This window comes from Anomaloglossus baeobatrachus, chromosome 3 (genome assembly GCF_048569485.1).
Source record: "Anomaloglossus baeobatrachus isolate aAnoBae1 chromosome 3, aAnoBae1.hap1, whole genome shotgun sequence".
NCBI lineage: Eukaryota > Metazoa > Chordata > Amphibia > Anura > Aromobatidae > Anomaloglossus > Anomaloglossus baeobatrachus.
Window position 1 is genome coordinate 430,090,346 of NC_134355.1, and position 23,726 is coordinate 430,114,071.

At 45.6% G+C, this 23,726-nt stretch overlaps 1 protein-coding gene across 4 annotated transcripts in view; it reads left to right on the forward strand.

Moving 5' to 3' along the window:
* Positions 1-23,726, forward strand: part of ARMC9 (armadillo repeat containing 9) — a 294,215-nt gene that overhangs the window by 119,904 nt on the left and 150,585 nt on the right. For all 4 annotated transcript variants that reach the window (XM_075340394.1, XM_075340396.1, XM_075340397.1 and 1 more), the window contains exon 9: positions 12,664-12,762. In XM_075340394.1, the coding sequence (XP_075196509.1) occupies positions 12,664-12,762 (99 nt within the window). The remainder of the gene's footprint in view (positions 1-12,663; positions 12,763-23,726) is intronic.

The window sequence follows — 23,726 nt, forward strand, 5'->3', positions numbered from 1 at the left end:
TATATATATATATACATACATACATACATACATACATACATACATACATACATACATACATACATACACACATACATACATACACACATATATATATATATATATATATATATATATATATATATATATATATATATATATATATATATAATTTATTAATCCAATTCTGGACACTTTATCCTTGACCTGTCTGGTGTGTTCCTTTGTTTTCATGATGTCATGATGCTGTTTGATCCCTGATGTTGTAATATAAACCATTGAGACATTTACAGGACAGCTGTGGTTATACTTAGAATAAGGCTATGTGCCCACGTTGCTTTTTTCTGTGCTTCTTTTCTGCACACAGAAAAAGCATGTTTTGGCAGAAAAAAAGCAGCTGAAAAAATGCACATTTTTTATTGCATTTGCTTATTTTTTCATTTGCGTTTTTCCTGCATTTTTGGGGGCTTTGTTTAATCACGATTGTCATACACTTTTCTGGTATCCTTTTTCCTTACTTTTATTCATTAAAATAAGCAAGGAAAAACGCATGAAAAAACGCCACGTGTGCACACAGCCTTAATTACACACAAATGGACTCAGTTTACTAATTGGATGACTTTTGGAGGCAATTGCTCTTTCAGGATTTTATTTCGTGGTATCTGACTACAGGGGGCTGAATACGAATACAAATCACAACTGTCAGATATATATTTTCAAAATATTTGGAAAACACTCCACAAATACTTGCTACTTATCATAGTATCATAGTTTTTAAGGTTGAAGGGAGACTCTAAAGGCCCCGTCACACTAAGCAACATCGCTAGCAACATCGCTAGCAACATCGCTAGCAACATCGCTGCTAACGAACAACTTTTGTGACGTTGCTAGCGATGTTGCTGTGTGTGACATCCAGCAACAACCTGGCCCCTGCTGTGAGGTCGTTGGTTGTTGCTGAATGTCCTGGGTCATTATTTAGTTGTTGCTGTCCCGCTGTGAAGCACAGATCGCTGTGTGTGACAGCGAGACAGCAACAACTAAATGTGCAGGCAGCAGGAGCCGGCTTCTGCGGAGGCTGGTAACCAATGTAAACATCGGGTAACCAAGAAGCCCTGTCCTTGGTTACCCGATATTTACCTTTGATACCAGCCTCCGCCGCTCTCACTGCCTGTGCTGCCGGCTCCTGCTGTGTGCACATGTAGCTGCAGCACACATCGGGTTAATTAACCCGATGTGTGCTGTAACTAGGAGAGCAAGGAGCCAGTGCTAAGCATTGTGCGCTGCTCCCTGCTCTGTGCACATGTAGCTACAGCACACATCGGGAAATTAACCCGATGTGTGCTGTAGCTAGGAGAGCAGGGAGCCAGCGCTAAGCATTGTGCGCTGCTCCCTGCTCTGTGCACATGTAGCTGCAGCACACATCCTGTAATTAACCTGATGTGTGCTGTAACTAGGAGAGCAGGGAGCCAGCGCTAAGCATTGTGCGCTGCTCCCTGCTCTGTGCACATTTAGCTGCAGCACACATCCTGTAATTAACCTGATGTGTGCTGTAACTAGGAGAGCAGGGAGCCAGCGCTCAGTGTGCGCTGCTCCCTGCTCTCTGCACGTGTAGCTCCGTGCGCTGGTAACCAAGGTAAATATCGGGTTGGTTACCCGATATTTACCTTAGTTACCAAGCGCAGCATCTTCCACGCTGCGCTGGGGGCTTGTCACTGGTTGCTGGTGAGCTCACCAGCAACTTGTGTAGCCACGCTCCAGCGATCCCTGCCAGGTCAGGTTGCTGGTGGGATCGCTGGAGCGTTGCAGTGTGACATCTCACCAGCAACCTCCTAGCAACTTACCAGCGATCCCTATCGTTGTTGGGATCGCTGGTAAGTTGCTTAGTGTGACTGGACCATAAGTCCATCTAGTTCAACCCGTAGCCTAACATGTTGATCCAGAGGAAGGCAAAAAAAACCCCAATGTGGCAAACAAGTTCCAATGGGGAAAAACTTTCCTTCCTGACTCCACATCCGGCAATCAGACTAGTTCCCTGGATCAATACCCTGTCATAAAATCTAATATACATAACTTGTAATATTAAATTTTTCAAGAAAGGCATCCAGGCTCTGCTTAAATGTTAGTAGTGAATCACTCATTACAACATCATGCGGCAGAGAGTTCCATAGTCTCACTGCTCGTACAGTAAAGAATCCTCGTCTGTGATTATGATTAAACCTTCTTTCCTCAAGACGTAGCGGATGCCCCCGTGTTCCAGTCGCAGGCCTAGGTGTAAAAAGATCTTTGGAAAGGTCTCTGTACTGTCCCCTCATATATTTATACATTGTGATTAGATCCCCCCTAAGCCTTCGTTTTTCCAAACTAAATAACCCCAAGTTTAATAACCTGTCTTGGTATTGCAGCCCTCCCATTCCTCTAATAATCTTGGTGGCTCTTCTCTGCACCCTCTCCAGTTCAGCTATGTCCTTCTTATATATCGGTGACCAGAATTGTACACAATATTCTAAGTGCGGTCGCACTAGTGACTTGTACAGAGGTAGAACTATATTTTTTTCATGAACACTTATACCTCTTTTAATACATCCCATTATTTTATTAGCCCTGGCAGCAGCTGCCTGACACTGTCCACTAAAGTGAAGTTTACCATCCACCCATACACCCAAGTCTTTTTCTGTGTCTGTTTTACCCAGTGTTCTACAATTAAGTACATAATTATACATTTTATTTCCTCTACCCAAGTGCATGGCCTTACATTTATCTACATTAAACTTCAATTGCCACTTCTCAGCCCAATCCTCCAATTTACATAAATCTCCCTGTAATATAAAATTATCCTCCTCTGTATTGATTACCCTGCAGAGTTTAGTATCATCTGCAAATATTGAAATTCTACTCCGCATGCCCCCAACAAGGTCATTTATAAATATGTTGAAAAGAAGCGGCCCCAATACTGACCCCTGTGGTACCCCACTATGAACTGAGACCCAGTCCGAGTACGTACCATTAATAACTACCCTTTGTTTCCTATCACTGAGCCAGTTTTTAACCCAGTTACACATATTTTCCCCTATCCCCATTATTCTCATTTTATGTACCAACCTTTTGTGTGGCACCGTATCAAAAGCTTTTGAAAAGTCCATATACACAACATCCACTGCATTTCCCTGGTCCAGGCTTGAACTTACCTCTTCATAGAAGCTGATCAAATTAGTTTGACAGGATCGATCCCTCATAAACCCATGTTGATAGTCTGTCATAAGGTTATTTTTCTTGAGATACTCCAGTATAGCATCTCTCAAGAAACCCTCAAGGATTTTACCAACCGTAGAGGTTAAACTTACCGACCTATAATTTCCCGGCTCAGTTTTTGTCCCCTTTTTGAATATTGGCACCACATTTGCTATGCGCCAGTCCTGCGGTACCGACCCTGTTATTAAGGAATCTGAGAAGATTAAAAATAATGGTCTATCTATCACAGAACTCAATTCCTGTAGTACTCTGGGGTGTATGCCATCCGGGTCCGGAGATTTGTCAACCTTAGTGATTTTGAGGCGGCGGCGTACTTCCTGCTGGGTTAAGCAGGTAATATTCAAGGGTGAATTTATGGTATCACTGGTCATGTCATCTGCCATGGCATTTTCTTGTATAAAAACCGTAGAAAAAAAGTCATTCAGCAGTCATTCAGCAGGTTGGCTTTACCCTCATCCCCTTCCACCATTTCACCAAGACTATTTTTAAGGGGGCCAACACTATCACTTTTCAGTTTTTTACTGTTTATGTAGTTAAAGAATATTTTAGGATTATTTTTACTTAGTGTTGGAATCTCACATAAAAATCAAGTTTGTGGGTGTATGAAATGTTACATGGAATGGTTTGTGTCGGGGAGCAAATGTAGAAACAAATGAGCTACTGTAGTCTTCTAGTTTAGCGATATGCAGCCTCATTAATGTCCTACAGTACTCGTCCTGCAGGGGGCAATATTAACTGAGAATGCTTAACTAACGCTGAACAATAACATGTCCAACCAGCAGATGGCAAACGTGTATAAAAATTCATTCTCCGCACTATAGGTAATTATTCTCTACATGTACCATTTCCAGAATTCTGTCAGTGATGCACACAAGCTGAAATGCTGCCTATATCATTCTAGAATTGTACGGAAATATTTCCAGATTGTCTAAATGTGAGGAATTCAACATTGTTCTGACGCTCCCCAGGCGAAGTATGATGAAGAGATAATTAACTAATTAACCTGCTCAACCTTAAGATGCTTGGAGCAAACTTGCCCTTTGGTGCCTCCACCCCAATTGTTGTAGGCTCTCTTCACACTTTGGCCTTTCGTAGGCCAGTCTGTATAAGAGGCATGCAAGGATAAGATGTGCCTAATGAATTAATGTGAGCACGCCACATAATGGGTTCTGTGCATCATGTCCGTGCCATGCGCCTCCACAGAAATGGTACTCTAGTCAATGATTGGAGTAATATTTCTTCCATATTAATGTATTTTGCCACTTTCTATTAATTTGACGGGCAGGCGCAGCCATGTCTCATCCTGGCTTCTTCTGAGCTTCGCCCATTTTGACAGAGCTGCTCGAAACTGGCATGAAAACGCCCAAAGTTGCAACATTTTTACACGACTCTGCATTGCGCGGAATTTTGCAATTTTTCCAAGTCTTTTTAACCAGTGTTGCTAATATATGTAGGGAAATCTGCACCTCATACCCACTACATGTGAACTCCCTTTTAGAAGGATATTTCCATATCATACATTTATACCATAGCCATCGGATATGACATTAATGAGTAACTGATGTAGAGCCTACTAATATGACCCCCATATATTTTGGAACTGGGAGACAGTCATGTGCTTTTCATGGAGAGGTGTTCTAATTTTCTTTACAAATGAATGGAAATTTTCGCCATTTCTTTGCCTAGAGCAGCTTAAGATACATGCATGTCCTATTGGTGGTGTCAAAATCTACTAAACATCCAGCGGATAGGTATTGAGACCCCCCCCCCATTGCTCAAAAGTCCTGCCTTCGCCCGCACACAGCGGAGTAAAGAGCATAGTCTTCGTACCTGTGTATACTTTGCTCTAAAACACTGGCATTTCAGTGAAAATATACTTAAAAGCCGACCATGAATCATGTGTGAGATGGCTAGTGCAAAAACTGTAGGCAGGTGTGGGAAACATTTCTGAAAAATAAGAATGCGTTCATAAATAGAAGTGTCATTTAGTTTATTTTTATTAGTTAACAAAATGCACAGCAAATAAAGAAAAGATAAATATAAAATCAAAATTTGGTGTGACTGCCGCTTAAACAGCAGCAAAATATCATTTTTTAGAGATAAACTTGCACACAGTTTTTTATTAAATTTGGCAGATACGTTGTTCCAAACATCTTTGAGAACAAACCACAGATCTTTTGTGGCTGTAAACTCGATGGTGTTGAGATTTATTTAAAGCATTGTTATGTTTCAGCCATTTTTGCACAGTACTGTATACAATGAAAATACTGGACACACATGTATTAGACATAATATGTGTCCCATACAGTGCCTCTAAAAAGTATTCATCTCCCATGAACTTTTTCTACATTTTTCTTTTCACATTACACCCACAAACTTAAATGTATTTCATTGGGATTTTGTGTGAAGTACCAACACAAAGTAGTAACTATTTGTGCAGTGTAAAGGAAATAATACATACCTTTCTAAATATTTTAAAAATATGAATCTGAAAATTGTAGGATCATGTGAACCTATGCCTCAGTCTCCTGTCTTTTGCATCCTCTAATAGATTTTCCTCTAGGATTGCCTTCTATTTAGCTCCATTCATCTACCCATGAATGCTTACCATCTTCCCTGTCGCTGCTGAAGAAAAGCATCCCCACAGCATTATTCTGCCACCATCATGTTTGATTGAGGGGATGTTGTTTTAAGGATGATCTGCAGTGTTAGTTTACCGCCACAGATCATTTTGAATTTAGCCCAAAAATGTTCTGTTTTGGTCTTATCTGACCAGAGAACGGTCTTGCACCTTCCGAAACATGCTAGCTATGTCCCCTACTGTGCCATATTACATAGGATACATGACACATGCATGACATTAAACATCCATATTTTACATTTATTTCAAAGGTCAGATAGAGTTTTAATTTCAATGTTAATGTTTCTACTGTATGTATATGGTTTTTTAGCTAAATTAGGGAAAAAGTGTGGAAATAATGGCAAATCTGATATGCAACCAGTGATCGCACACTGTATTGGCCAATCAGTAAAATTGATCCAACTTCACATTTTTCTATTTATGATGCTGGACCCAGTATTTGTTTTTTGTTTTTTTTTAAGAAATTTGAGATTTTGTTCTATAATTTTTATAACCTTTTAAAGGGAATCTGTCAGTAGGCATAAACTTCTTAATCCATCTAAATGCACATTAGGATCGTAGAAACTTGAATAAAATTATATCTTGATATCTGCAATCTGATGTTTTATTCCAGAGAAATCCTTGTTTTTCAATCATCTCCGCTCCCTTTGCTCTATAACATGGTGCCTGCAGATTGGACTGTATTTTTATGGCGACAGTTTCCCTTTACATAAGACATAAAAAATTAAATGTGCTATTTTTGGCAAATATATCATTGTATGCAAACTATGTTCACGCGTGGTATTGGCCAGAGGCTAAATTCATCTCATCATGGGCAAACTTATCATCCCTATTGACACTTCCCACTCGGCTGTCTCTAAAATTTTAACACTCACCTCCTCCCTCAGCCTCACTCAATGGTCCTCCACAGGTACTCACAAAGATGGCCACACACTGGACTGAGTTCACCTGCCTCTGTTCCCTATCTAACCTCTAAAACTCACTTCTCCCCCGTCTGACCATAACTTAAGGTCCAGTCACACTAAGCAACTTACCAGCGATCCCAACAACGATAGGGATCGCTGGTAAGTTGCTAGGAGGTTGCTGGTGAGATGTCACACTGCGACGCTCCAGCGATCCCACCAGCAACCTGACCTGGCAGGGATCGCTGGAGCGTGGCTACACAAGTTGCTGGTGAGCTCACCAGCAACCAGTGACCAGCCACACGTGCAGAGAGCAGGGAGCAGCGCACACTGAGCGCTGCTCCCTGCTCTCCTAGTACAGCACACATCGGGTTAATTACCTGATGTGTGCTGCAGCTACATGTGCACAGAGCAGGGAGCAGCGCACACTGCTTAGCGCTGGCTCCCTGCTCTCCTGGCTACAGCACACATCGGGTTAATTAACCCGATGTGTCCTGCAGCTACACGTGCACAGAGCAGGAGCCGGCACTGACAGTGAGAGCGGCTGAGGCTGGTATCAAGGGTAAATATCGGGTAACCAAGGACAGGGCTTCTTGGTTACCCGATGTTTACATTGGTTACCAGCCTCCGCAGAAGCCGGCTCCTGCTGCCTGCACATTTAGTTGTTGCTGTCTCGCTGTCACACACAGCGATCTGTGCTTCACAGCAGGACAGCAACAACTAAAAAATGGCCCAGGACATTCAGCAACAACCAACGACCTCACAGCAGGGGCCAGGTTGTTGCTGAATGTCACACACAGCAACATCGCTAGCAACGTCACAAAAGTTGTTCGTTAGCAGCGATGTTGCTAGCGATGTTGCTTAGTGTGACGGGGCCTTTACTTACATTCTCTTTCCTCTCCTCACCTAGCACTCAGCCACCACTCCACAAGCTTACACTACCTCTAGAAATCTCAAACACCTTGATTTACATTCATTCTCTGAGTCTCTTCTCCCCGTTGCAGACATTGCTTCCTTATACAATGCAGATGCTGCTGCCACTTTGTATAACACCACAACAACTACAGCTCTTGATTTGGCTGCCCTCTCATGCATACCAAATCTTGCACAATCAACAGGCAGTCCTGACACATGAGCCTAACTAAAGAACTGAGACCAGGCCTCCAGGGTTGCTGAACGGAGATGGAAGAAATCCCATTTCACCGAGCACTTCATCGCATACAAGCATTTTCTCACAACTTGAAAGTCCATACTCACTGCAGCAAAACAAAACTACTACTCATTCCTTATATCCTCCCTGTCTCACAGCACTTTCAATTCTCTTCTCCGTCCCCTGGCACCTCCTTCCTCCCCTCTCATCTCAGCTGAACACTTTGCCTTAGGGTACCGTCACACTTTAGCGATGCAGCAGCGATCCCACCAGTGATCTGACCTGTCAGGATTGCTTGTGCGTCGCTACAAGGTCGCTGGTGAGCTGTCAAACAGGCAGATCTCACCAGCGACCATTGACCAGCCCCCAGCGACGTGCAAGCGACGCTGCGCTTGCACGGAGCCAGCGTCTGGAAGCTGCGGACACTGGTAACTAAGGTAAACATCGGGTATGGTTACCCGATGTTTACCTTAGTTACCAGCGCACACCGCTTAGCTTAGTGTGTGCAGGGAGCAGGAGCCGGCACTGGCAGCGTGAGAGCTGCGGAGGCTGGTAACGAAGATAAATATCGGGTAACCACCTTGGTTACCCGATGTTTACCTTGGTTACAGCTTACCGCAGGCTGTCAGACACCGGCTTAGCTCCCTGCACATTCAGGATTGTTGCTCTCTCGCTGTCACAGCGATGTGTGCTTTTCAGCGGGAGAGCAACAATAAAAAAAGGAACCAGGGCTGTGTGTAACGAGCAGCGATCTCACAGCAGGGGCCAGATCGCTGCCCAGTGTCACACACAGCGAGATCGCTAATGAGGTCACTGCTGCGTCACAAAAACCGTGACTCAGCAGCGATCTCAGTAGCGATCTCGCTGTGTGTGAAGTACCCCTTATTCTTCAATCAGAAGATCGAAAACATCAGAGAAAGCTTTGGCTCACAGTCCCCGCAGCCCTCCCCATAACTACTGAGCCCTCTTCCTCCATAACCAGCTTCTCCACCATCACAGAAGGTCAGCTCTCCTCTCTTCTCTCCAAATCACATCTCACATTCTGTGCACTTGACCCACTCTTGTCTCACCTCATCCCCAACTTTACCACAGTCTTCATTCCAACCCTAACCCATCCATTCAACCTATCACTAACTGGTGTCTTCCCCTCATGCTTTAAACATACCTTCTGCACACCTATCCTCAAAAAGGTCTCCCTTGACCCATCCATTGTGTTTATCTATCGCCCCATATCACTTCTCCCTTATTCCTCAAAACTAATGGAACAGCATGTCCATCTAGAATTGTCCCCCCACCTTTCCTCCTGCTCCCTCTTTGACCTGTTACGATCTAGCTTCTGACCTCATCATTTAACCATAACTGCCCTAACTAAAGTCACCAATGACCTACTACCACCAAAGCCAATCGATACTACTCTGTCCTCCTCCTCCTAGACCTCTCTTTTGCCTTTGACACTGTGGACCATATTCCCTCTTGCTACAGATTCTTTCATCTCTTGGTGTCATAGAGTTGGTACTATCTTGGATCACTTCATATCTAACGGACTGGACTTTCAGCATCTCTCTCTCTCTCTCTCTCTCTCTCTCTCTCTCTCTCGCACTACCTCCTCATCTCGCCCCCTATCTATAGGTGTCCCCAAGGTTGAGTTCTAGGACCCCTGCTGTTCTACATCTACACTTGTGGCCTGGGACAGCTCATAGAGTCCCATGGCTTTCAGTATTATCTCTATGTTGATGATATGCAGATCTACCTCTCTGGACCTGATATCACCTCCTTACTAACCAAAATCCCACACTGTCTGCTATTTCATTCTTCTTTTTTGCTTGATTTCTAAAACTTAACATGGACAAAACAGAATTTGTCATCTATCCCCCATGTCACTCTACCACTCCACTTGACCTATCCATCAAAATCAATGGCTGCTCACTCTCCCCGTCCCGTGTGCTCATTGCCTGGGGGTAACTTTCGACTCTGCTTTTTCCTTGAAGTCACAAATCCAAGCCATTTCCACCTCCTGCAGACTTCAACTCAAAAATATTTCCCAGATATTTCCCTTTCCCTTTCCGGATTCCTTGACCAAGAATTTTCAAAAACACTAGTGCATGCCCTCATCATCTCCCACCTAGACTACTGCAACATCCTGCTTTCTGGCCTCTGTTCTAACACTCTTGCACTGCTAAAGTCTACCCTAAACTCTGCTTCCCTACATATCCACCTGTCCCCCGCTATTCCCCGGCCTCTCCCCTCTGCCACTCTCTTCACTTGCTTCCTATTGCCCAAAGCCTCTTTTTCAAAATACTGACCATGACATAGAAAGCCATCCACAACCTGTCTACTTCATACATCTGTGACATAGTCTGCTCGTACTTACCTGTACGCAACCTTTGATCTTCACAAAATATCCATCTCTCCTCTCCCCTTATCTCCTCTTCCTCGAGTTGCATACATGATTTCTCCCATGCCTTACCCACACTCTGGAACTCTCTGCCCGAACACCTCAGAGTTTTGACTACTGTGGAAACTTTCAAAAGGAACCTGAAGATCCACCTCTTCCGACAAGCTTACAATCTGCAGTCTATTGTACCACCACATGATCAGCTCTACCCTCACCTACTGTATCCTCACCCATCCCCTGAAGACTGTGAGCCCTTGCGGGCAGGGTGCTCTTTCCTCCCGTACCGTTCTATGCTTTATATTGTTCATGATTATTATACTTGTCTACGTATGCCCCTTTTCACATGTAAAGCGCCATGCAATAAATGGCGCTATAATAATAAATCATAATAATCTCCACTTACATTCTGCTGCTATTCCCCTGTGTGATGAAACCCAAGTTATGTCTTGTTTATCACATAAACAGAGCAGCTTGTGTCAGTAGCAGCTTCTAGGACCAGCTTAAGGCTAAGACCGCACTTTGCGTTTCCTCCTGCGTTTCAGGTGCTTTTTAGGTCCGTTTTGAGAAGCACCTTTTTCATGCCAAAAGGCATGCGTTTTGATTTTCCAGCAAAGACACCGGCAAGAGCAAAGCTACCCGTCTAAGGGTGTCCAAAGATTAGTTGAAAGATATTTAATGTATCTTAAGGCCCCGTCACACTAAGCAACATCACTAGCAACATCGCTGCTAACTAACAACTTTTGTGACGTTGCTAGCGATGTTGCTGTGTGTGACATCCAGCAACAACCTGGCCCCTGCTGTGAGGTCGTTGGTTGTTGCTGAATGTCCTGGGTCATTTTTTAGTTGTTGCTCTCCCGCTGTGAAGCACAGATCGCTGTGTGTGACAGCGAGACAGCAACAACTGAATGTGCAGGCAGCAGGAGCCGGCTTCTGCGGAGGCTGGTAACCACAGTAAACATCGGGTAACCAAGAAGCCCTGTCCTTGGTTACCTGATATTTACCTTCGTTACCAGCCTCCGCCGCTCTCAGCTGTCAGTGCCGGCTCCTGCTCCTTGCACATGTAGCTGCAGCACACATCGGGTAATTAACCCGATGTGTACTGTAGCTAGGAGAGCAAGGAGCCAGTGCTAAGCAGTGTGCGCGGCTCCCTGCTCTCTGCACATGTAGCTACAGCACACATCGGGTAATTAACCCCATGTGTGCTGTAACTAGGAGAGCAGGGAGCCAGCGCTAAGCGGTGTGCGCTGCTCTCTGCACGTGTAGCTGCGTGCGCTGGTAACCAAGGTAAATATCGGGTTGGTTACCCGATATTTACCTTAGTTACCAAGCGCAGCATCTTCCACGCGGCGCTGGGGGTTGGTCACTGGTTGCTGGTGAGCTCACCAGCAACTCGTGTAGCGACGCTCCAGCGATCCCTGCCAGGTCAGGTTGCTGGTGGGATCGCTGGAGCGTCGCAGTGTGACATCTCACCAGCAACCTCCTAGCAACTTACCAGCGATCCCTATCGTTGTTGGGATCGCTGGTAAGTTGTTTAGTGTGAATGGAGCTTTAGTCCCCTCAAATTTAAAAAAATAAATATATATTTATTTTTTTAAATTTGAGGGGACTAGGATACATAAAATGTCTTTCAACTAATCTTTGGACACCCTTAGACGGGTAGCTTTGCTCTTGCCGGTGTTTTATTTCCGCTGATCCCCTTGAATATTTTTATATATATATATATATATATATATATATATAATATATTATATTTAAATCTACCAACGGATCTAGAGTTGGGGGCCCTTTTATTTGGTGTTGATTTTTCATGTTTTTTTTTACCTAGCGATGTTTCTCAAATGATTCCCTGGAAACTTTTCTTTAAAGCACCACTCCAGCATTTTTTTGTTTTCAGCGCTGCACTTTAAATATAAGCTTCAAGCCCCTGGAATTATACTCATCTACCGCCATCTTTTCATCCTTCATCCTTTTTCGATGCTGCTCAGGTCCCGCAGCGCCATCTTGCTGGCCGTAAGTCAGAAGTTACGTTACAAGCTCCCATAGTAACTCTATGAGAGCTTCGTACATTAAGTTGTGATCTCTGGAGCACTTCATGAAACACTGGAGGTCACAAATCACAAGAGTCCGACCTTAGCAGCAGTGGAAAAAGAACAAGATGGCAGCGGCTGATTATAGGATTGGGCAGGAATAAAACAAGGGCAAAAAGTAGCCACTTTTAATCTGATAAAAAGGGGCTTTTGCCTTTTAAGCAGTGTCCGTCTAATGTATGTTATGTTATGTTAAGTGGTATTTATTTTTTAAGTTGTATTCCCTGTATAAAATGTTGTTTTATGTGATCTGCTTTCAGATAACTCCTGAATATCTGCAGAGTGTATGCACGCGACTTTTTAACAGCCAGTTGAGGCAAAGCGCAGCTCAAAGCATTGACTTCACCAGACCTGGAACTGTAAGTTCAAGAAACTAGTTTAGTGTTACACTTTCTGACCATTCTTTGAAATTTAACTCCTTTGAGATCTGATTTTACATATTCCTTTTATCTTATTACATAGCATATTGATTACATGTGTCTAAGAGGAACCTTACATATTTTAAAGGGAATCTGTCACCAGGTTTTTGCTACTTTTTCTGAGAGCAGCAGAATGTAGAGACAAAGACCCTGATTCCAATGATATGTCACTTACTGTGCTGCTTGTTGTTGTTTTTAATAAAATCACTGTTTTATCAGCAGGAGATTATCACTAAAGGTCTAGTAAATCTACTGGAATTAAGTCCTCCATATTCATGGCCTATCTATAACTCCGCCCCCAACAGTGATTAGCAGCTTTTTATTTATTCACAGTGTACAAAGAAAAAAAAGCTCAGTGTTTAGAGAACTGCAGCAGATAAAACAGTGATTTTATGAAAACCTTAGGAATCGGCATCCCTGCCCCTACATCATGTTACTCTCTGTTAGGATAGCAAAAACTTATTTTCTCTTTAACGACGTCTAGATTGCCTTTAGACTATAGCTGGCCAGGCTGTCCATACTTTAATCTCTATAGACATTGGAAAATGTCATTGCAGAGCATACTGCTTGCACAGTAGGGTGCGGAAGCTGGCTGCCAGACACAATCCCCACAGAGAAGGCAAACATGGTCTATTATCACGGCTTATCACCTTCTGTACTAATGATCATATGATAGCTGGGTGTAGTAGAGACAAGCGTTTTGTGGAAATCAGCCATAAAAAAAATATATTAATGTGATAAAATGGCTGCCCCCTTCCACAAAAAAACTCTTTTAAGACCTTAGAAAGGGTAAAAGTGTACAAAATAAATTAAAAAGTAAATAAATAATGAAAATAGAAATAAAATAGAAAGCATAAATAATAAAAATTAAACTGATAAAAAAGAAATACAAAAAAAGTTTGTCACTAACGCATTGCAGTTTCTATGCTAATGTGGCTATAAATCAGAGGATTTTCACCCTGACTGCTTTGATGATTGTACCTCCTATGTAGAATAATTTAGAAACACTCTCTACCATATTTGTTTAAAGGGTGATCTACTTAATCACAGACTTGTCTTATAATAATGTACTTTAAAAGTTATTTGTGCCAATATAACTTCTTGATAAATCTGCTCGGTTTTGCACATATTAATGCCTAAGGCCAGTTTCAGACGTCCGTGTTTTAGGTACGAGTGTCACACAGACCACACACTGATGTGATTCGTGTGACATCAGTGTGACACATACCGGAGAAAACACGTGTCTTTGATATATAAAGATTTTCTATATTCACATGTATCCAGCGCTGCTGTCTTCCGCTCTGCTGTCTCCTGCTTCTGACCCTGCTAATTATGCTTATTGAATATTCACTGCACCTCGGACCTGGAAGCAGGAGCATCGCCAGGGACAGGTGAGTATCCAGCAAGCAGTATGTGTGCAGTGACGTCCAGGAGGTTATCGGAGTTCCCAATGAACTCTAATGAACCCATGAAGTCACCGTTGTGACACCCACTGTCGCATGGGTGTCATCAAGAGGTCATCAGAGTTCATTGGGAACTCAGATGACCTCCTGGATGTCACTGCACACACATTGCTTGCTGGATACTTACCTGTCACCGGCGATGCTATCCCCGGCGATGCTCCTGCTTCCAGGTCCGAGGTGCAGTGAATATTCAACGAGCTTAATTAATGGGGGTCAGAAGCGGGAGACAGCAGAGCCGTAGACAGCAGCGCTGGATACAGGTGAGTATAGAAAATAATTTTATTTCAAACATATGTTTTCTCCGGTACGTGTCACACTGATGTCACACGTATTCAAACACATATGATACACGTATCGCCATACCCATGCTTGTGACTTGTACCTAATTAAACACGGATATATGAAACCGGCCTAAATATGAGCCTCCAGGCTTGAGTTTCCCTTCAGTTTCCATTGGATCCCTGTTGCTGTCCTTCACTGCTCTTGGTCGAGCAAGTTCAGTGAAAGCAGTATCTCTCTCAGCTTTCTTCCAGCATATTGCTGCTGTGGTTCCACTACTGACAGTGTATTTTACATTTGGAAAACACTTTATTCTTCTGTGCAAGGTATGGTCCTGTACACGAGTATGTCAGCGTAGTTTTAGTTTCTGCTTTCTACATCAGCAAAGGTGCATGTGGGTTTTTAAATCAATGATCTGTTATCTGGTTTCCAGCAGAAATCAACTATTCTGTAGTCCAAGCTGCTCTGCCAGCACAGCGGATCTAGTGGTAATTAGGCACAGCAGAGCATTAGCGGTGCTGAGCGGTGTTTGATGCCTGCTGCTGACAGACCAGTGACACTAAACTGCGAATGTTGCTCTGTTAATGCATATTGTATCTTCTGATCCACAAATAAGGGAGGTTTAAAGAGGTTATCCGCTACTTTTACATTATCCTTAGGATAAGTCACAATGACTAATCGGCTGGGGTCCGACACCCAGTAACACTGCCGATCAGCTGTTCTCTGTGTCGGCAGCAGCAGGACATGCTCAGGTCCGAGCTGGTAGCGGCCGCTGCTGGGTAATGCACTTCCGCCTCCTATTGAAATCAATAAGAGGCTGATGTGCAGTACTTGGCCGCGGCCACTATCATAAGGCGGAGCAGCTCCGTAACTGATCATTTCCGGCTGCTGCAGCCAGCACAGAGGACAGCTGATCGGCGGGGGTGCCAGGTGTCGGACATCGATGACCTATCCTAAGGATAGGCCATCATGGTAAAAGTAGTGGAGAACTTCTTTAATATGGACTACAGACACTACTATTTTGCTTACTCTTGGGCCTTAGATGTTTCTAGCGATAATCTAATCTGGTTCAAACCTTTTCCACATCTCATTAAGACATAGTATAACATGTCTGAGTACAGGATCTTCCACTGAAATACATTTTCCTAATTAATTTATGAAACTCGACAATGGGAGGTTTAATGTAGACTCGAAAGATCCTTGTTGCAGCGTAGCATATGATTCTTCTACATGTAGATAATAAGTATCATGGGATTTCTTATGTCCTCATCCTAAACTGATAGAACAAAGTCCTCACTTTATTTCTCAAAGCAAAAAATAAGTTAATTAAATTGAATTACATTATGGCCAGTGGCGTTCCCCCGTGTATGAATCGTGCATTGTACTGCTTGCGTCTAATTTCCGAGCTTCCAGGTATCGCACAGTAATTGTATAATCATGGTTCATGGTTCGTCTTGTTCCACTATTAAACAATAAATCCACCTCACCAGCTTTCAGAACACAAATTTTACATTGACGCTTGTTCTTATACTAATGCATCTGTATCATATCAGAAAATGTTACCTCAAAAAATGGATCTGGTAAAAGCAGATGACACGTGGAGGGCTTCTGGTTGCCATATGTTTTTAAAGCAGATTCATGCACTTGACTAGCTGAATCTGATTTGCAAACCTTATGAGAATAGGACATACGCTTTAAGTATATAGACCCATCGATTTGTATGGGCCCAAACTTTGAGCAACATATGGATGAAGAAAAAAACAGAGAAAAAGGTGTTGTGTAAATAAAAAAAAAAAATAAAAATAAATGAGAAAAACTCAATTCATTGTGTGAATAGGCCTTAAGGGGAACCTACTAAAACAGGAAAAACATATCTAAAGGGAACCTGTCAGGTCCCATATGCCTTGTAACCTACAAGCAGGGTGATGTGTGGCCTAAAAACCCCTTCCTACTGATCCTTGTGTTGTAATATTGTGTAAAATTAATTTAGAAAAAGGTTTTATGACTTACGTGTTCCCATGTAAATGATCAGAGGCTCTAGTCCCCATGGGCGTTTGCCTGCTTTCCGTGGTATCACGCCCCTGTGGGCATGATAGCATGGATTTACATGAGCAACGTCACTGTCAGCTACTGGAAATCCTGTGTGTGTGCACTTCTCATTCGCGCACCCTTATTAGCCAGGTGTACGCTTGTCGGCTTCACAAGTGCACTGCACTCGATCTGAAGGCTCCTGGGCTTCCGACCATGCGCAGAGCGCGTCTAAAGCCAGAAAGCAAACACCCAACTAATAAGGCTGCGCGAATGAGAACCGTGCACGCTTGGGATCCCCAGGAGCTTACTGATATAGATCTATGGTATCACGCCCACAGAGGTATGATACCATGGAAAGAGGGCAAACTAAACAGGGCGAAGCGACGCCCTGGGGAGTAGTCCCTCTGCTCATTTACATAGGGAACACATAAGTTATAAAACTTTGTTATAAATTCATTTTACACAATATTACAACACAGGGATGGGTAGGAAGGGGTTTTTAGGCCACACATCACCCTGCTTGTAGGTTACAAGGCATATGGGACCTGACCGGTTCCCTTTAAAAGTGGCTGCGCTGCTGGAAAGAAGCCTCTTGCTGCTGTACTCTTTGAAGGTTTTTTTTATTATCCACTATGTATTTCGATGCTGTACTGGCATCTTTATCAAGTGTGAAAACAAAAAGGAAAACATTAAAATAAAAAAAGTTTATACTCCCCTTCTTTGCTGGCTCCGTTCCAGCGGTGCTGGTGCTCACGTTCCCTGGGCACTTATAAGGTGGTGATGTCATGTGAGCCTCACAACCAATCACCACCAGCTTCTCTCTCTCTTCCTTCAGACATGTGGGTACTCAACATGGAGTGATAGCTGCGGCTGGCCGCTCACTTCATGTTGAATGCTGATATGTCCAAAGGCAGGGAGAGAGAAGCCAGCGGTGATTGGTTGCGGAGCTCTTGTGACATTACAACCTCACGTTAGACCTGAAACCTTGACGGCACGGGAGGTGATTATTATCTTTTCCATTTTAATGAGACCAAACCTAGGGAAGGGATTGGCTTAGTAGTGGACAACCCCTTTAAATACACTCCTCAACACTGAAATTGCAACAATAAGGAGGGAAAGTCATGGAATTGCTGAAGATAGACATGTTAATAATATGCAAATGATAAAAAAAATAGAAACATGCTTACATGCCTTGACATGTCATGAATGAGGTTATTAGGGATTGTTTGTGGAATGTTCTGCCACGGTAAATGCACATGGGCATACAAATCATCAAGATCCTCTACTGGCAACTAGCTTTGCTATTGCAGAACAATGACATCCTAGATGTGCTCGATGGGAGACAATTCCGGAGACTGCAAGTTATGGGGGCATGTTTAGGATATTCAGGCCGCTCCCGTGCAACCTGGTTTTGGTTGTGTTGAAAATGACTTCTGGGACATTTTAGAGACATGGCCTTACCACTGGCTCCTACGACAAATCAATGTAACCCAGACCTTTTAGTGTACCTTGAATACAGACTAGAGGGGTCCTGCTATCATACATTATGCCACCCCATACCATAATCCCGTAAGTTTGAGTGGTGTAATGTTTTCTTGTGAAGCCTCATTATGGTGTTCCTTGTGTGGTCTCCGAACCAATCTACTGCTAGCATTGCATCTGTCCAAGACAAAAGTTGAACTTATCAGTGAAGAGGATAGACCTTACGCCCAGTCTCCATCTGGACACCGTATGGGCAACACCATGAAGAAGCCTTCACAAGGGAACGTCACACCAGTCCTACTCCCAGGACTATGATGTGAGGTGGGATAGTGTATGGTAGCCAGACCAATCTAGTCTTCCTTCTGGGTAAAATAAGAGCTTGGTGTTATATTTATTTGGTTGTAAAACTTGTTGTTTGGCCTTTTTCTTCAAAGTGTCCCAGGAACCATTTTTCAACACAGCAACACCACGTTACATGTTGCCCATTCTACTGTGAGCAGTCTGCAGTGTCTATGGCCTTGTCACAATACTGTACATATGGGACCACAATGAAATAACAAAATGGAGCTGCCAGCAGCGGATCTTGATGATTTCCCTGCCCAAGTGCATTAAGTGTGGCGGAATAATCCTATAACAGCCATTAATATACACCTTGACAGCAATCAATGAGATTAAAAGGGGCTTTACACGCTACGATATTCCTAGCAATTGCTAGCGATATCGAGCGTGAAAGCACCCGCCCCCGTCGTGCATGCGATATTGTATGATCGCTGCCGCAGCGAACATTATCGCTACGGCAGCGTCACACGCACTTACCTGGTAGGCGACGTCGCTGTGACTGCCGAACAATCCCTCCCTCAAGGGGGAGGTGCGTTCTGCGTCACAGCGACGTCACCGCGATGTCACTAAGCGGCCGGCCAATTGAAGCGGAGGGGCGGAGATGAGCGGGACGTAACATCCCGCCCACCTTCTTCCTTCCTCATTGCGGGCGGGACGCAGGTAAGGTGAGGTTCCTTGCTCCTGCGGTGTCACACACAGCGATGTGTGCTGCCGCAGGAGCGACGAACAACATCGATAATAAACCATTAACGATTTTTGATTTTAGGACGACGTCTCCATGGTAAACGATTTTCACCACTTTTGAGGTCGGTTATGGTCGCTGGTAAGTGTCACACGCTACGATACCGTTAATGACACCGGATGTGCGTCACAAACAACGTGACCCCCGACGATCATTCATTAACGATATCGTAACGTGTAAAGCCCCCTTTAGTGCCAGCTTTTCTGCATGTAGAGCTCATACTTGATATGAATAAATCGATATGTTTGGAAACGCACACAGTGCATTTTTATCTTGCTTTTCTTCAGCGCTCTATTGGGAGACCCAGACGATTGGGGTATAGCTACTGCCTCCGGAGGCCACACAAAGCACTACACTAAAAAGTGCAAGGCCCCTCCCCTTCTGGCTATACCCCCCCGTGGTATCACGGGTTCTCCAGTTTTCAAGCTTTGTGCGAAGGAGGTCAGACATCCATGCATAGCTCCACAGATTTTAGTCAGCAGTAGCTGCTGACTATTTCGGATGGAAGAAAAGAGGGCCCATATAGGGCCCCCAGCATGATCCCTTCTCACCCGTTGATGGTGTTGTAAGGTTGAGGTACCTATTGCTGGTACGGAGGCTGGAGCCCACATGCTGCTTTCCTTCCACATCCCCCTGGGGGGCTCTGAGGAAGTGGGATCCTGCCGGCCTCAAAGCTCTGACGCCGGGCTCCATCCACAGACCCATTTGAACCTGCTGGATACGGAGCTGGAGTACCGTTCAGGGACATGGCCCTGCACCATTACAGGTACTCTGTGTCCCCGTACACACAGGCACAGCACACTCCAGACTTGCTGGGTGTGCTAGTGCGCCGGGGACAGTAAAGGGTTACAGTCACTGCAGCTTTGCTGAGTGACTTTGTGTATTGGGAACTACCGCGCCGGACGCTCCGGGAGCGGCGGCGCGGCTGGGACTTGTAGTTCGCCGGGGACTGGGCGCCGACCGCGCTTTTACGGCGGCGGCGCTTATAAATCCAGTCCCCGGCTTCTGCGGCCTAGTGCCGCTTCGTTCCCGCCCCCTCCCTGTCACTCAGGGAAGGGGACAGACGCTGAGCAATCAGCAGCGCCGAGGGCTGGAGCCTTATTTACATGCTCCAGCCCTCTCACTGCACACTGTCGGACGCCGGATTCCCGCTCTGACTTGGGGCACGCCCACGGCCCGCCCCTCCTCACACGAGCTGGGGAAGACGCCGGCAGCCATTACTGCAGTCCGAGCTCGGACTTTCGGCAACCAGGCAGGACGGTGGCGACCATACACCCGCTTATAGGCGGGCGGTAAGCGGCACACATAGTGCTGACCCCAATATATACTGCAGTGTGTACATGTGTATTTTAACTGCATAGGTCGCTATATGCCCGCTTGGAGAGCGACACATCAGCAGCAGGAAAGCAGGTGTGCTAAGGCACAGGCTTTCTATGCTGCTTGTATTGCACGTACTGAAGTGTTCATTTGTATTTATGCTTGTATGCTATACATTGCACTGTACAGTCGCTAGTCTTAGCTATATTCTCCTGGAATGGCTAGACTACAGCAGCAGAAAACCAAGGGTGCTGGGGCACAGGTTTTTTTCTATGCTGCTTGTATTGCATGGGCTGCAGTGTGCATTTGTACTTGTGCTTGTATGCTATACATTGCACTGTATGGTCACTCTTCTGGGCTATATTCCCCTAGATGACTAGTCTACAGCAGCAGAAGAGCAGAGGTGCCAGGGCACAGGCTTCTATGCTGCTTGTATTGCTTGTGCTGCAGTGTTCATTTGTACTTTATGCTTGTATGCTATACATTGCACTGTACGGTCACCAATCTTGGCTATATACTTCTAGATGGCTAGTCGGCAGCGGCAAAAAAGCAACACAGATTTTCAGTGCTGTTTTTACTACATGGGATGCTGTTCATGACACCGTCCCATTGTGTGCATGCTCCCCTGTAGCACTTCGTCTGCCGGGGTCTCTAGCACTTCGTCTGCCGGGGTCTCTACTAGTCGTGGCCAAAGAAACCACCTGTCATCCCTGTCCAAGGACAGGGACGGAGTTGCAGTTTCGACAGATATATTGTCATAAGATAGAGACTTGCAGTCCAGACAGGCCATGGGCAATCTTCCTGACCAACCTCATTTGGAACGGGGGGGTCCCAGGAGGACTCTCTGTATGATAAGGCAGCTCTCCAGGACTTTGATCCTGACATCGCTATCAATCCGGATACACCGGATGGTAACGCCATACGGAATGATCCTATAGCGTCCATCAATGGAAGGTTGGATCTTTCTCCCTCAGCTCCCCCAGTGGAGGAGTCAGCTTCACAGCAGGAGAAGTCCCTTTTCAGTATCTCAAACGGATATTGAGTATTTTTCTGGCCACGCTGACTTCAGAGAAGCAGTCCAGAAACACCACGCTTACCAGATAAGCGTCTTCTCCAAACGTTTTTAAGATACACGTTATCCCTTTTCCCCTGACGTGGTCAAGCGCTGGACCCAGGGTCCAAAGGTGGATTCTCCAATCTCCAGGCTTGCGTCTAGAGCCATAGTTGCACTGGAGATGGGGCTTCACTTAAAGATGCCATTCACAGACAGATGGACTCTGGTTGAAATCTGTCTAGGAGGCTATCGGCGTGTCGGTTGCTCCGGCATTCACAGCCGTATAGGCAACCTAACCTTTTCAGCTGTTCTTGCGCAGCTGGCCTTGAGCACATGTACATCTGTACCGCAGAGGCGTCCGTAACTCCGCAATGTCTGCACTGCGACTTACCCTATTAATGCTGTCCTAAAAGTACAGTCGAGGTTTCGGTCCTTCCCAAGCTCGGGCAGGTCCCAATTGTCCTCGTGCAAAAGGGCTACAAAACCTCAGACGGGCTCAGATTCCGGCCGGGCTCAATCACGCCCAAGGAAGGCAGCCGGAGGAACCGCTACCAAGGCGGTCTCCTCATGACTCTCAGCTCTCTCTCTCTCTCCGCATCCGCGGTTGATGGCAGACTCTCCCGCCTTTGGCGACATTTAGCTGCCACAGGTCACAGACCGGTGGGTGACGGACATTGTGCTCACGTGCACAGGACAGTGTTCTGTTCTCGTCCTCCGACTCCATTCTTCAGAACGGCCCCACCTCCCCACCGAGCAGATGCCCTGCTGCAGGCGGTGGACGCTCTAAGAGCAGAAGGAGTGGTGATCCCTGTCCCCCCTCAGGAACGAGGGCGAGGGTTTGTACTCCAATCTCTTTGTGGCTCCAAAAAAGGACGGCTCCTTCCGTCCTGTTCTGGACCTAAAACTGCTCAATAAGCATGCGAACGCCAGGCGGTTCCGGATGGAATCCCTCCGATCCGTCATTACCTCAATGTCTCGAGGAGACTTCCTTGCCTCAACAGACATCAAAGATGCCTATCTCCACGTGCCAATTGCTACGGAGCACCAACGTTTTTCTACGTTTTGTGATAGGAGACGACCATCTTCAGTTCGTAGCTCTGCCATTCGGTCTGGCGACAGCCCCACGGGTGTTCACCAAGGTCATGGCAGCAGTGGTAGCAGTCTTGCACTCTCAGGGACACCCGGTGATCCCTTACTTGGACGATCTACTCGTCAAAGCACCCTCCCTCGAGGCATGACAACGCAGCCTGAATGTTACGCTGGAGACTCTCCAGACTTTCGGGTGGATCATCAATTTGGCAAGGTCAAATCGGTCACCGACTCAATCACTAACGTATCTCGGCATGGAGTTCACACTCTATCAGCGATAGTGAAGCTTCCGCTGAACAAGCAGCGTTCACTGCAAACAGAGGTGCAGTCTCTCCTTCAAGGCCAGTCGCACCCCTTAAGGCGCCTCAGGCACTTCCTAGGGAAGATGGTGGCAGCCATGGAGGCAGTTCCCTTTGCGCAGTTTCATCTGCGCCAACTGCAAGGGGACATTCTCCGCCAATGGGACGGGCAGTCAACCTCCCTGGACAGGAAAGTCTCCCTTTCCCAGACGGCCAAGGACTCTCTGCAATGGTGGCTTATTCCCACCTCATTGTCACAGTGAAGATCCTTCCTACCCCCATCCTGGGCAGTGGTCACGACAGATACGAGTCTGTCAGGGTGGGGAGCAGTTTGTCTCCGCCACAGGGCTCAGGGGACGTGGACTCAGCAGGAGTCCACCCTTCAGATCAATGTTCTGGAAATCGGGGCAGGGTATCTTACCCTACTAGCTTTCCAGCAGTGGCTAGAAAGAGAGCAGATCCGAATCCAGTCGGACAACTCCACAGCGGTGGCATACATCAACCACCAAGGAGGGACGCGCAGTCGGCAAGCCTTCCAGGAAGTCCGGCGAATCCTCATGTGGGTGGAGGACACAGCAACCATATCCGCAGTTCACATCCCGGGCGTAGAAAACTGGGAAGCAGACTTCCTCAGTCGCCAGGGTATGGACGCAGGGGAATGGTCCCTTCACCCGGACGTGTTTCAGGAAATCTGTCGCCGCTGGGGGGTGCCGGACGTCGACCTAATGGCGTCTCGGCACAACAACAAGGTCCCGGCATTTATGGCACGATCGCGCGATCACAGAGCTCTGGCGGCAGACGCCTTAGTG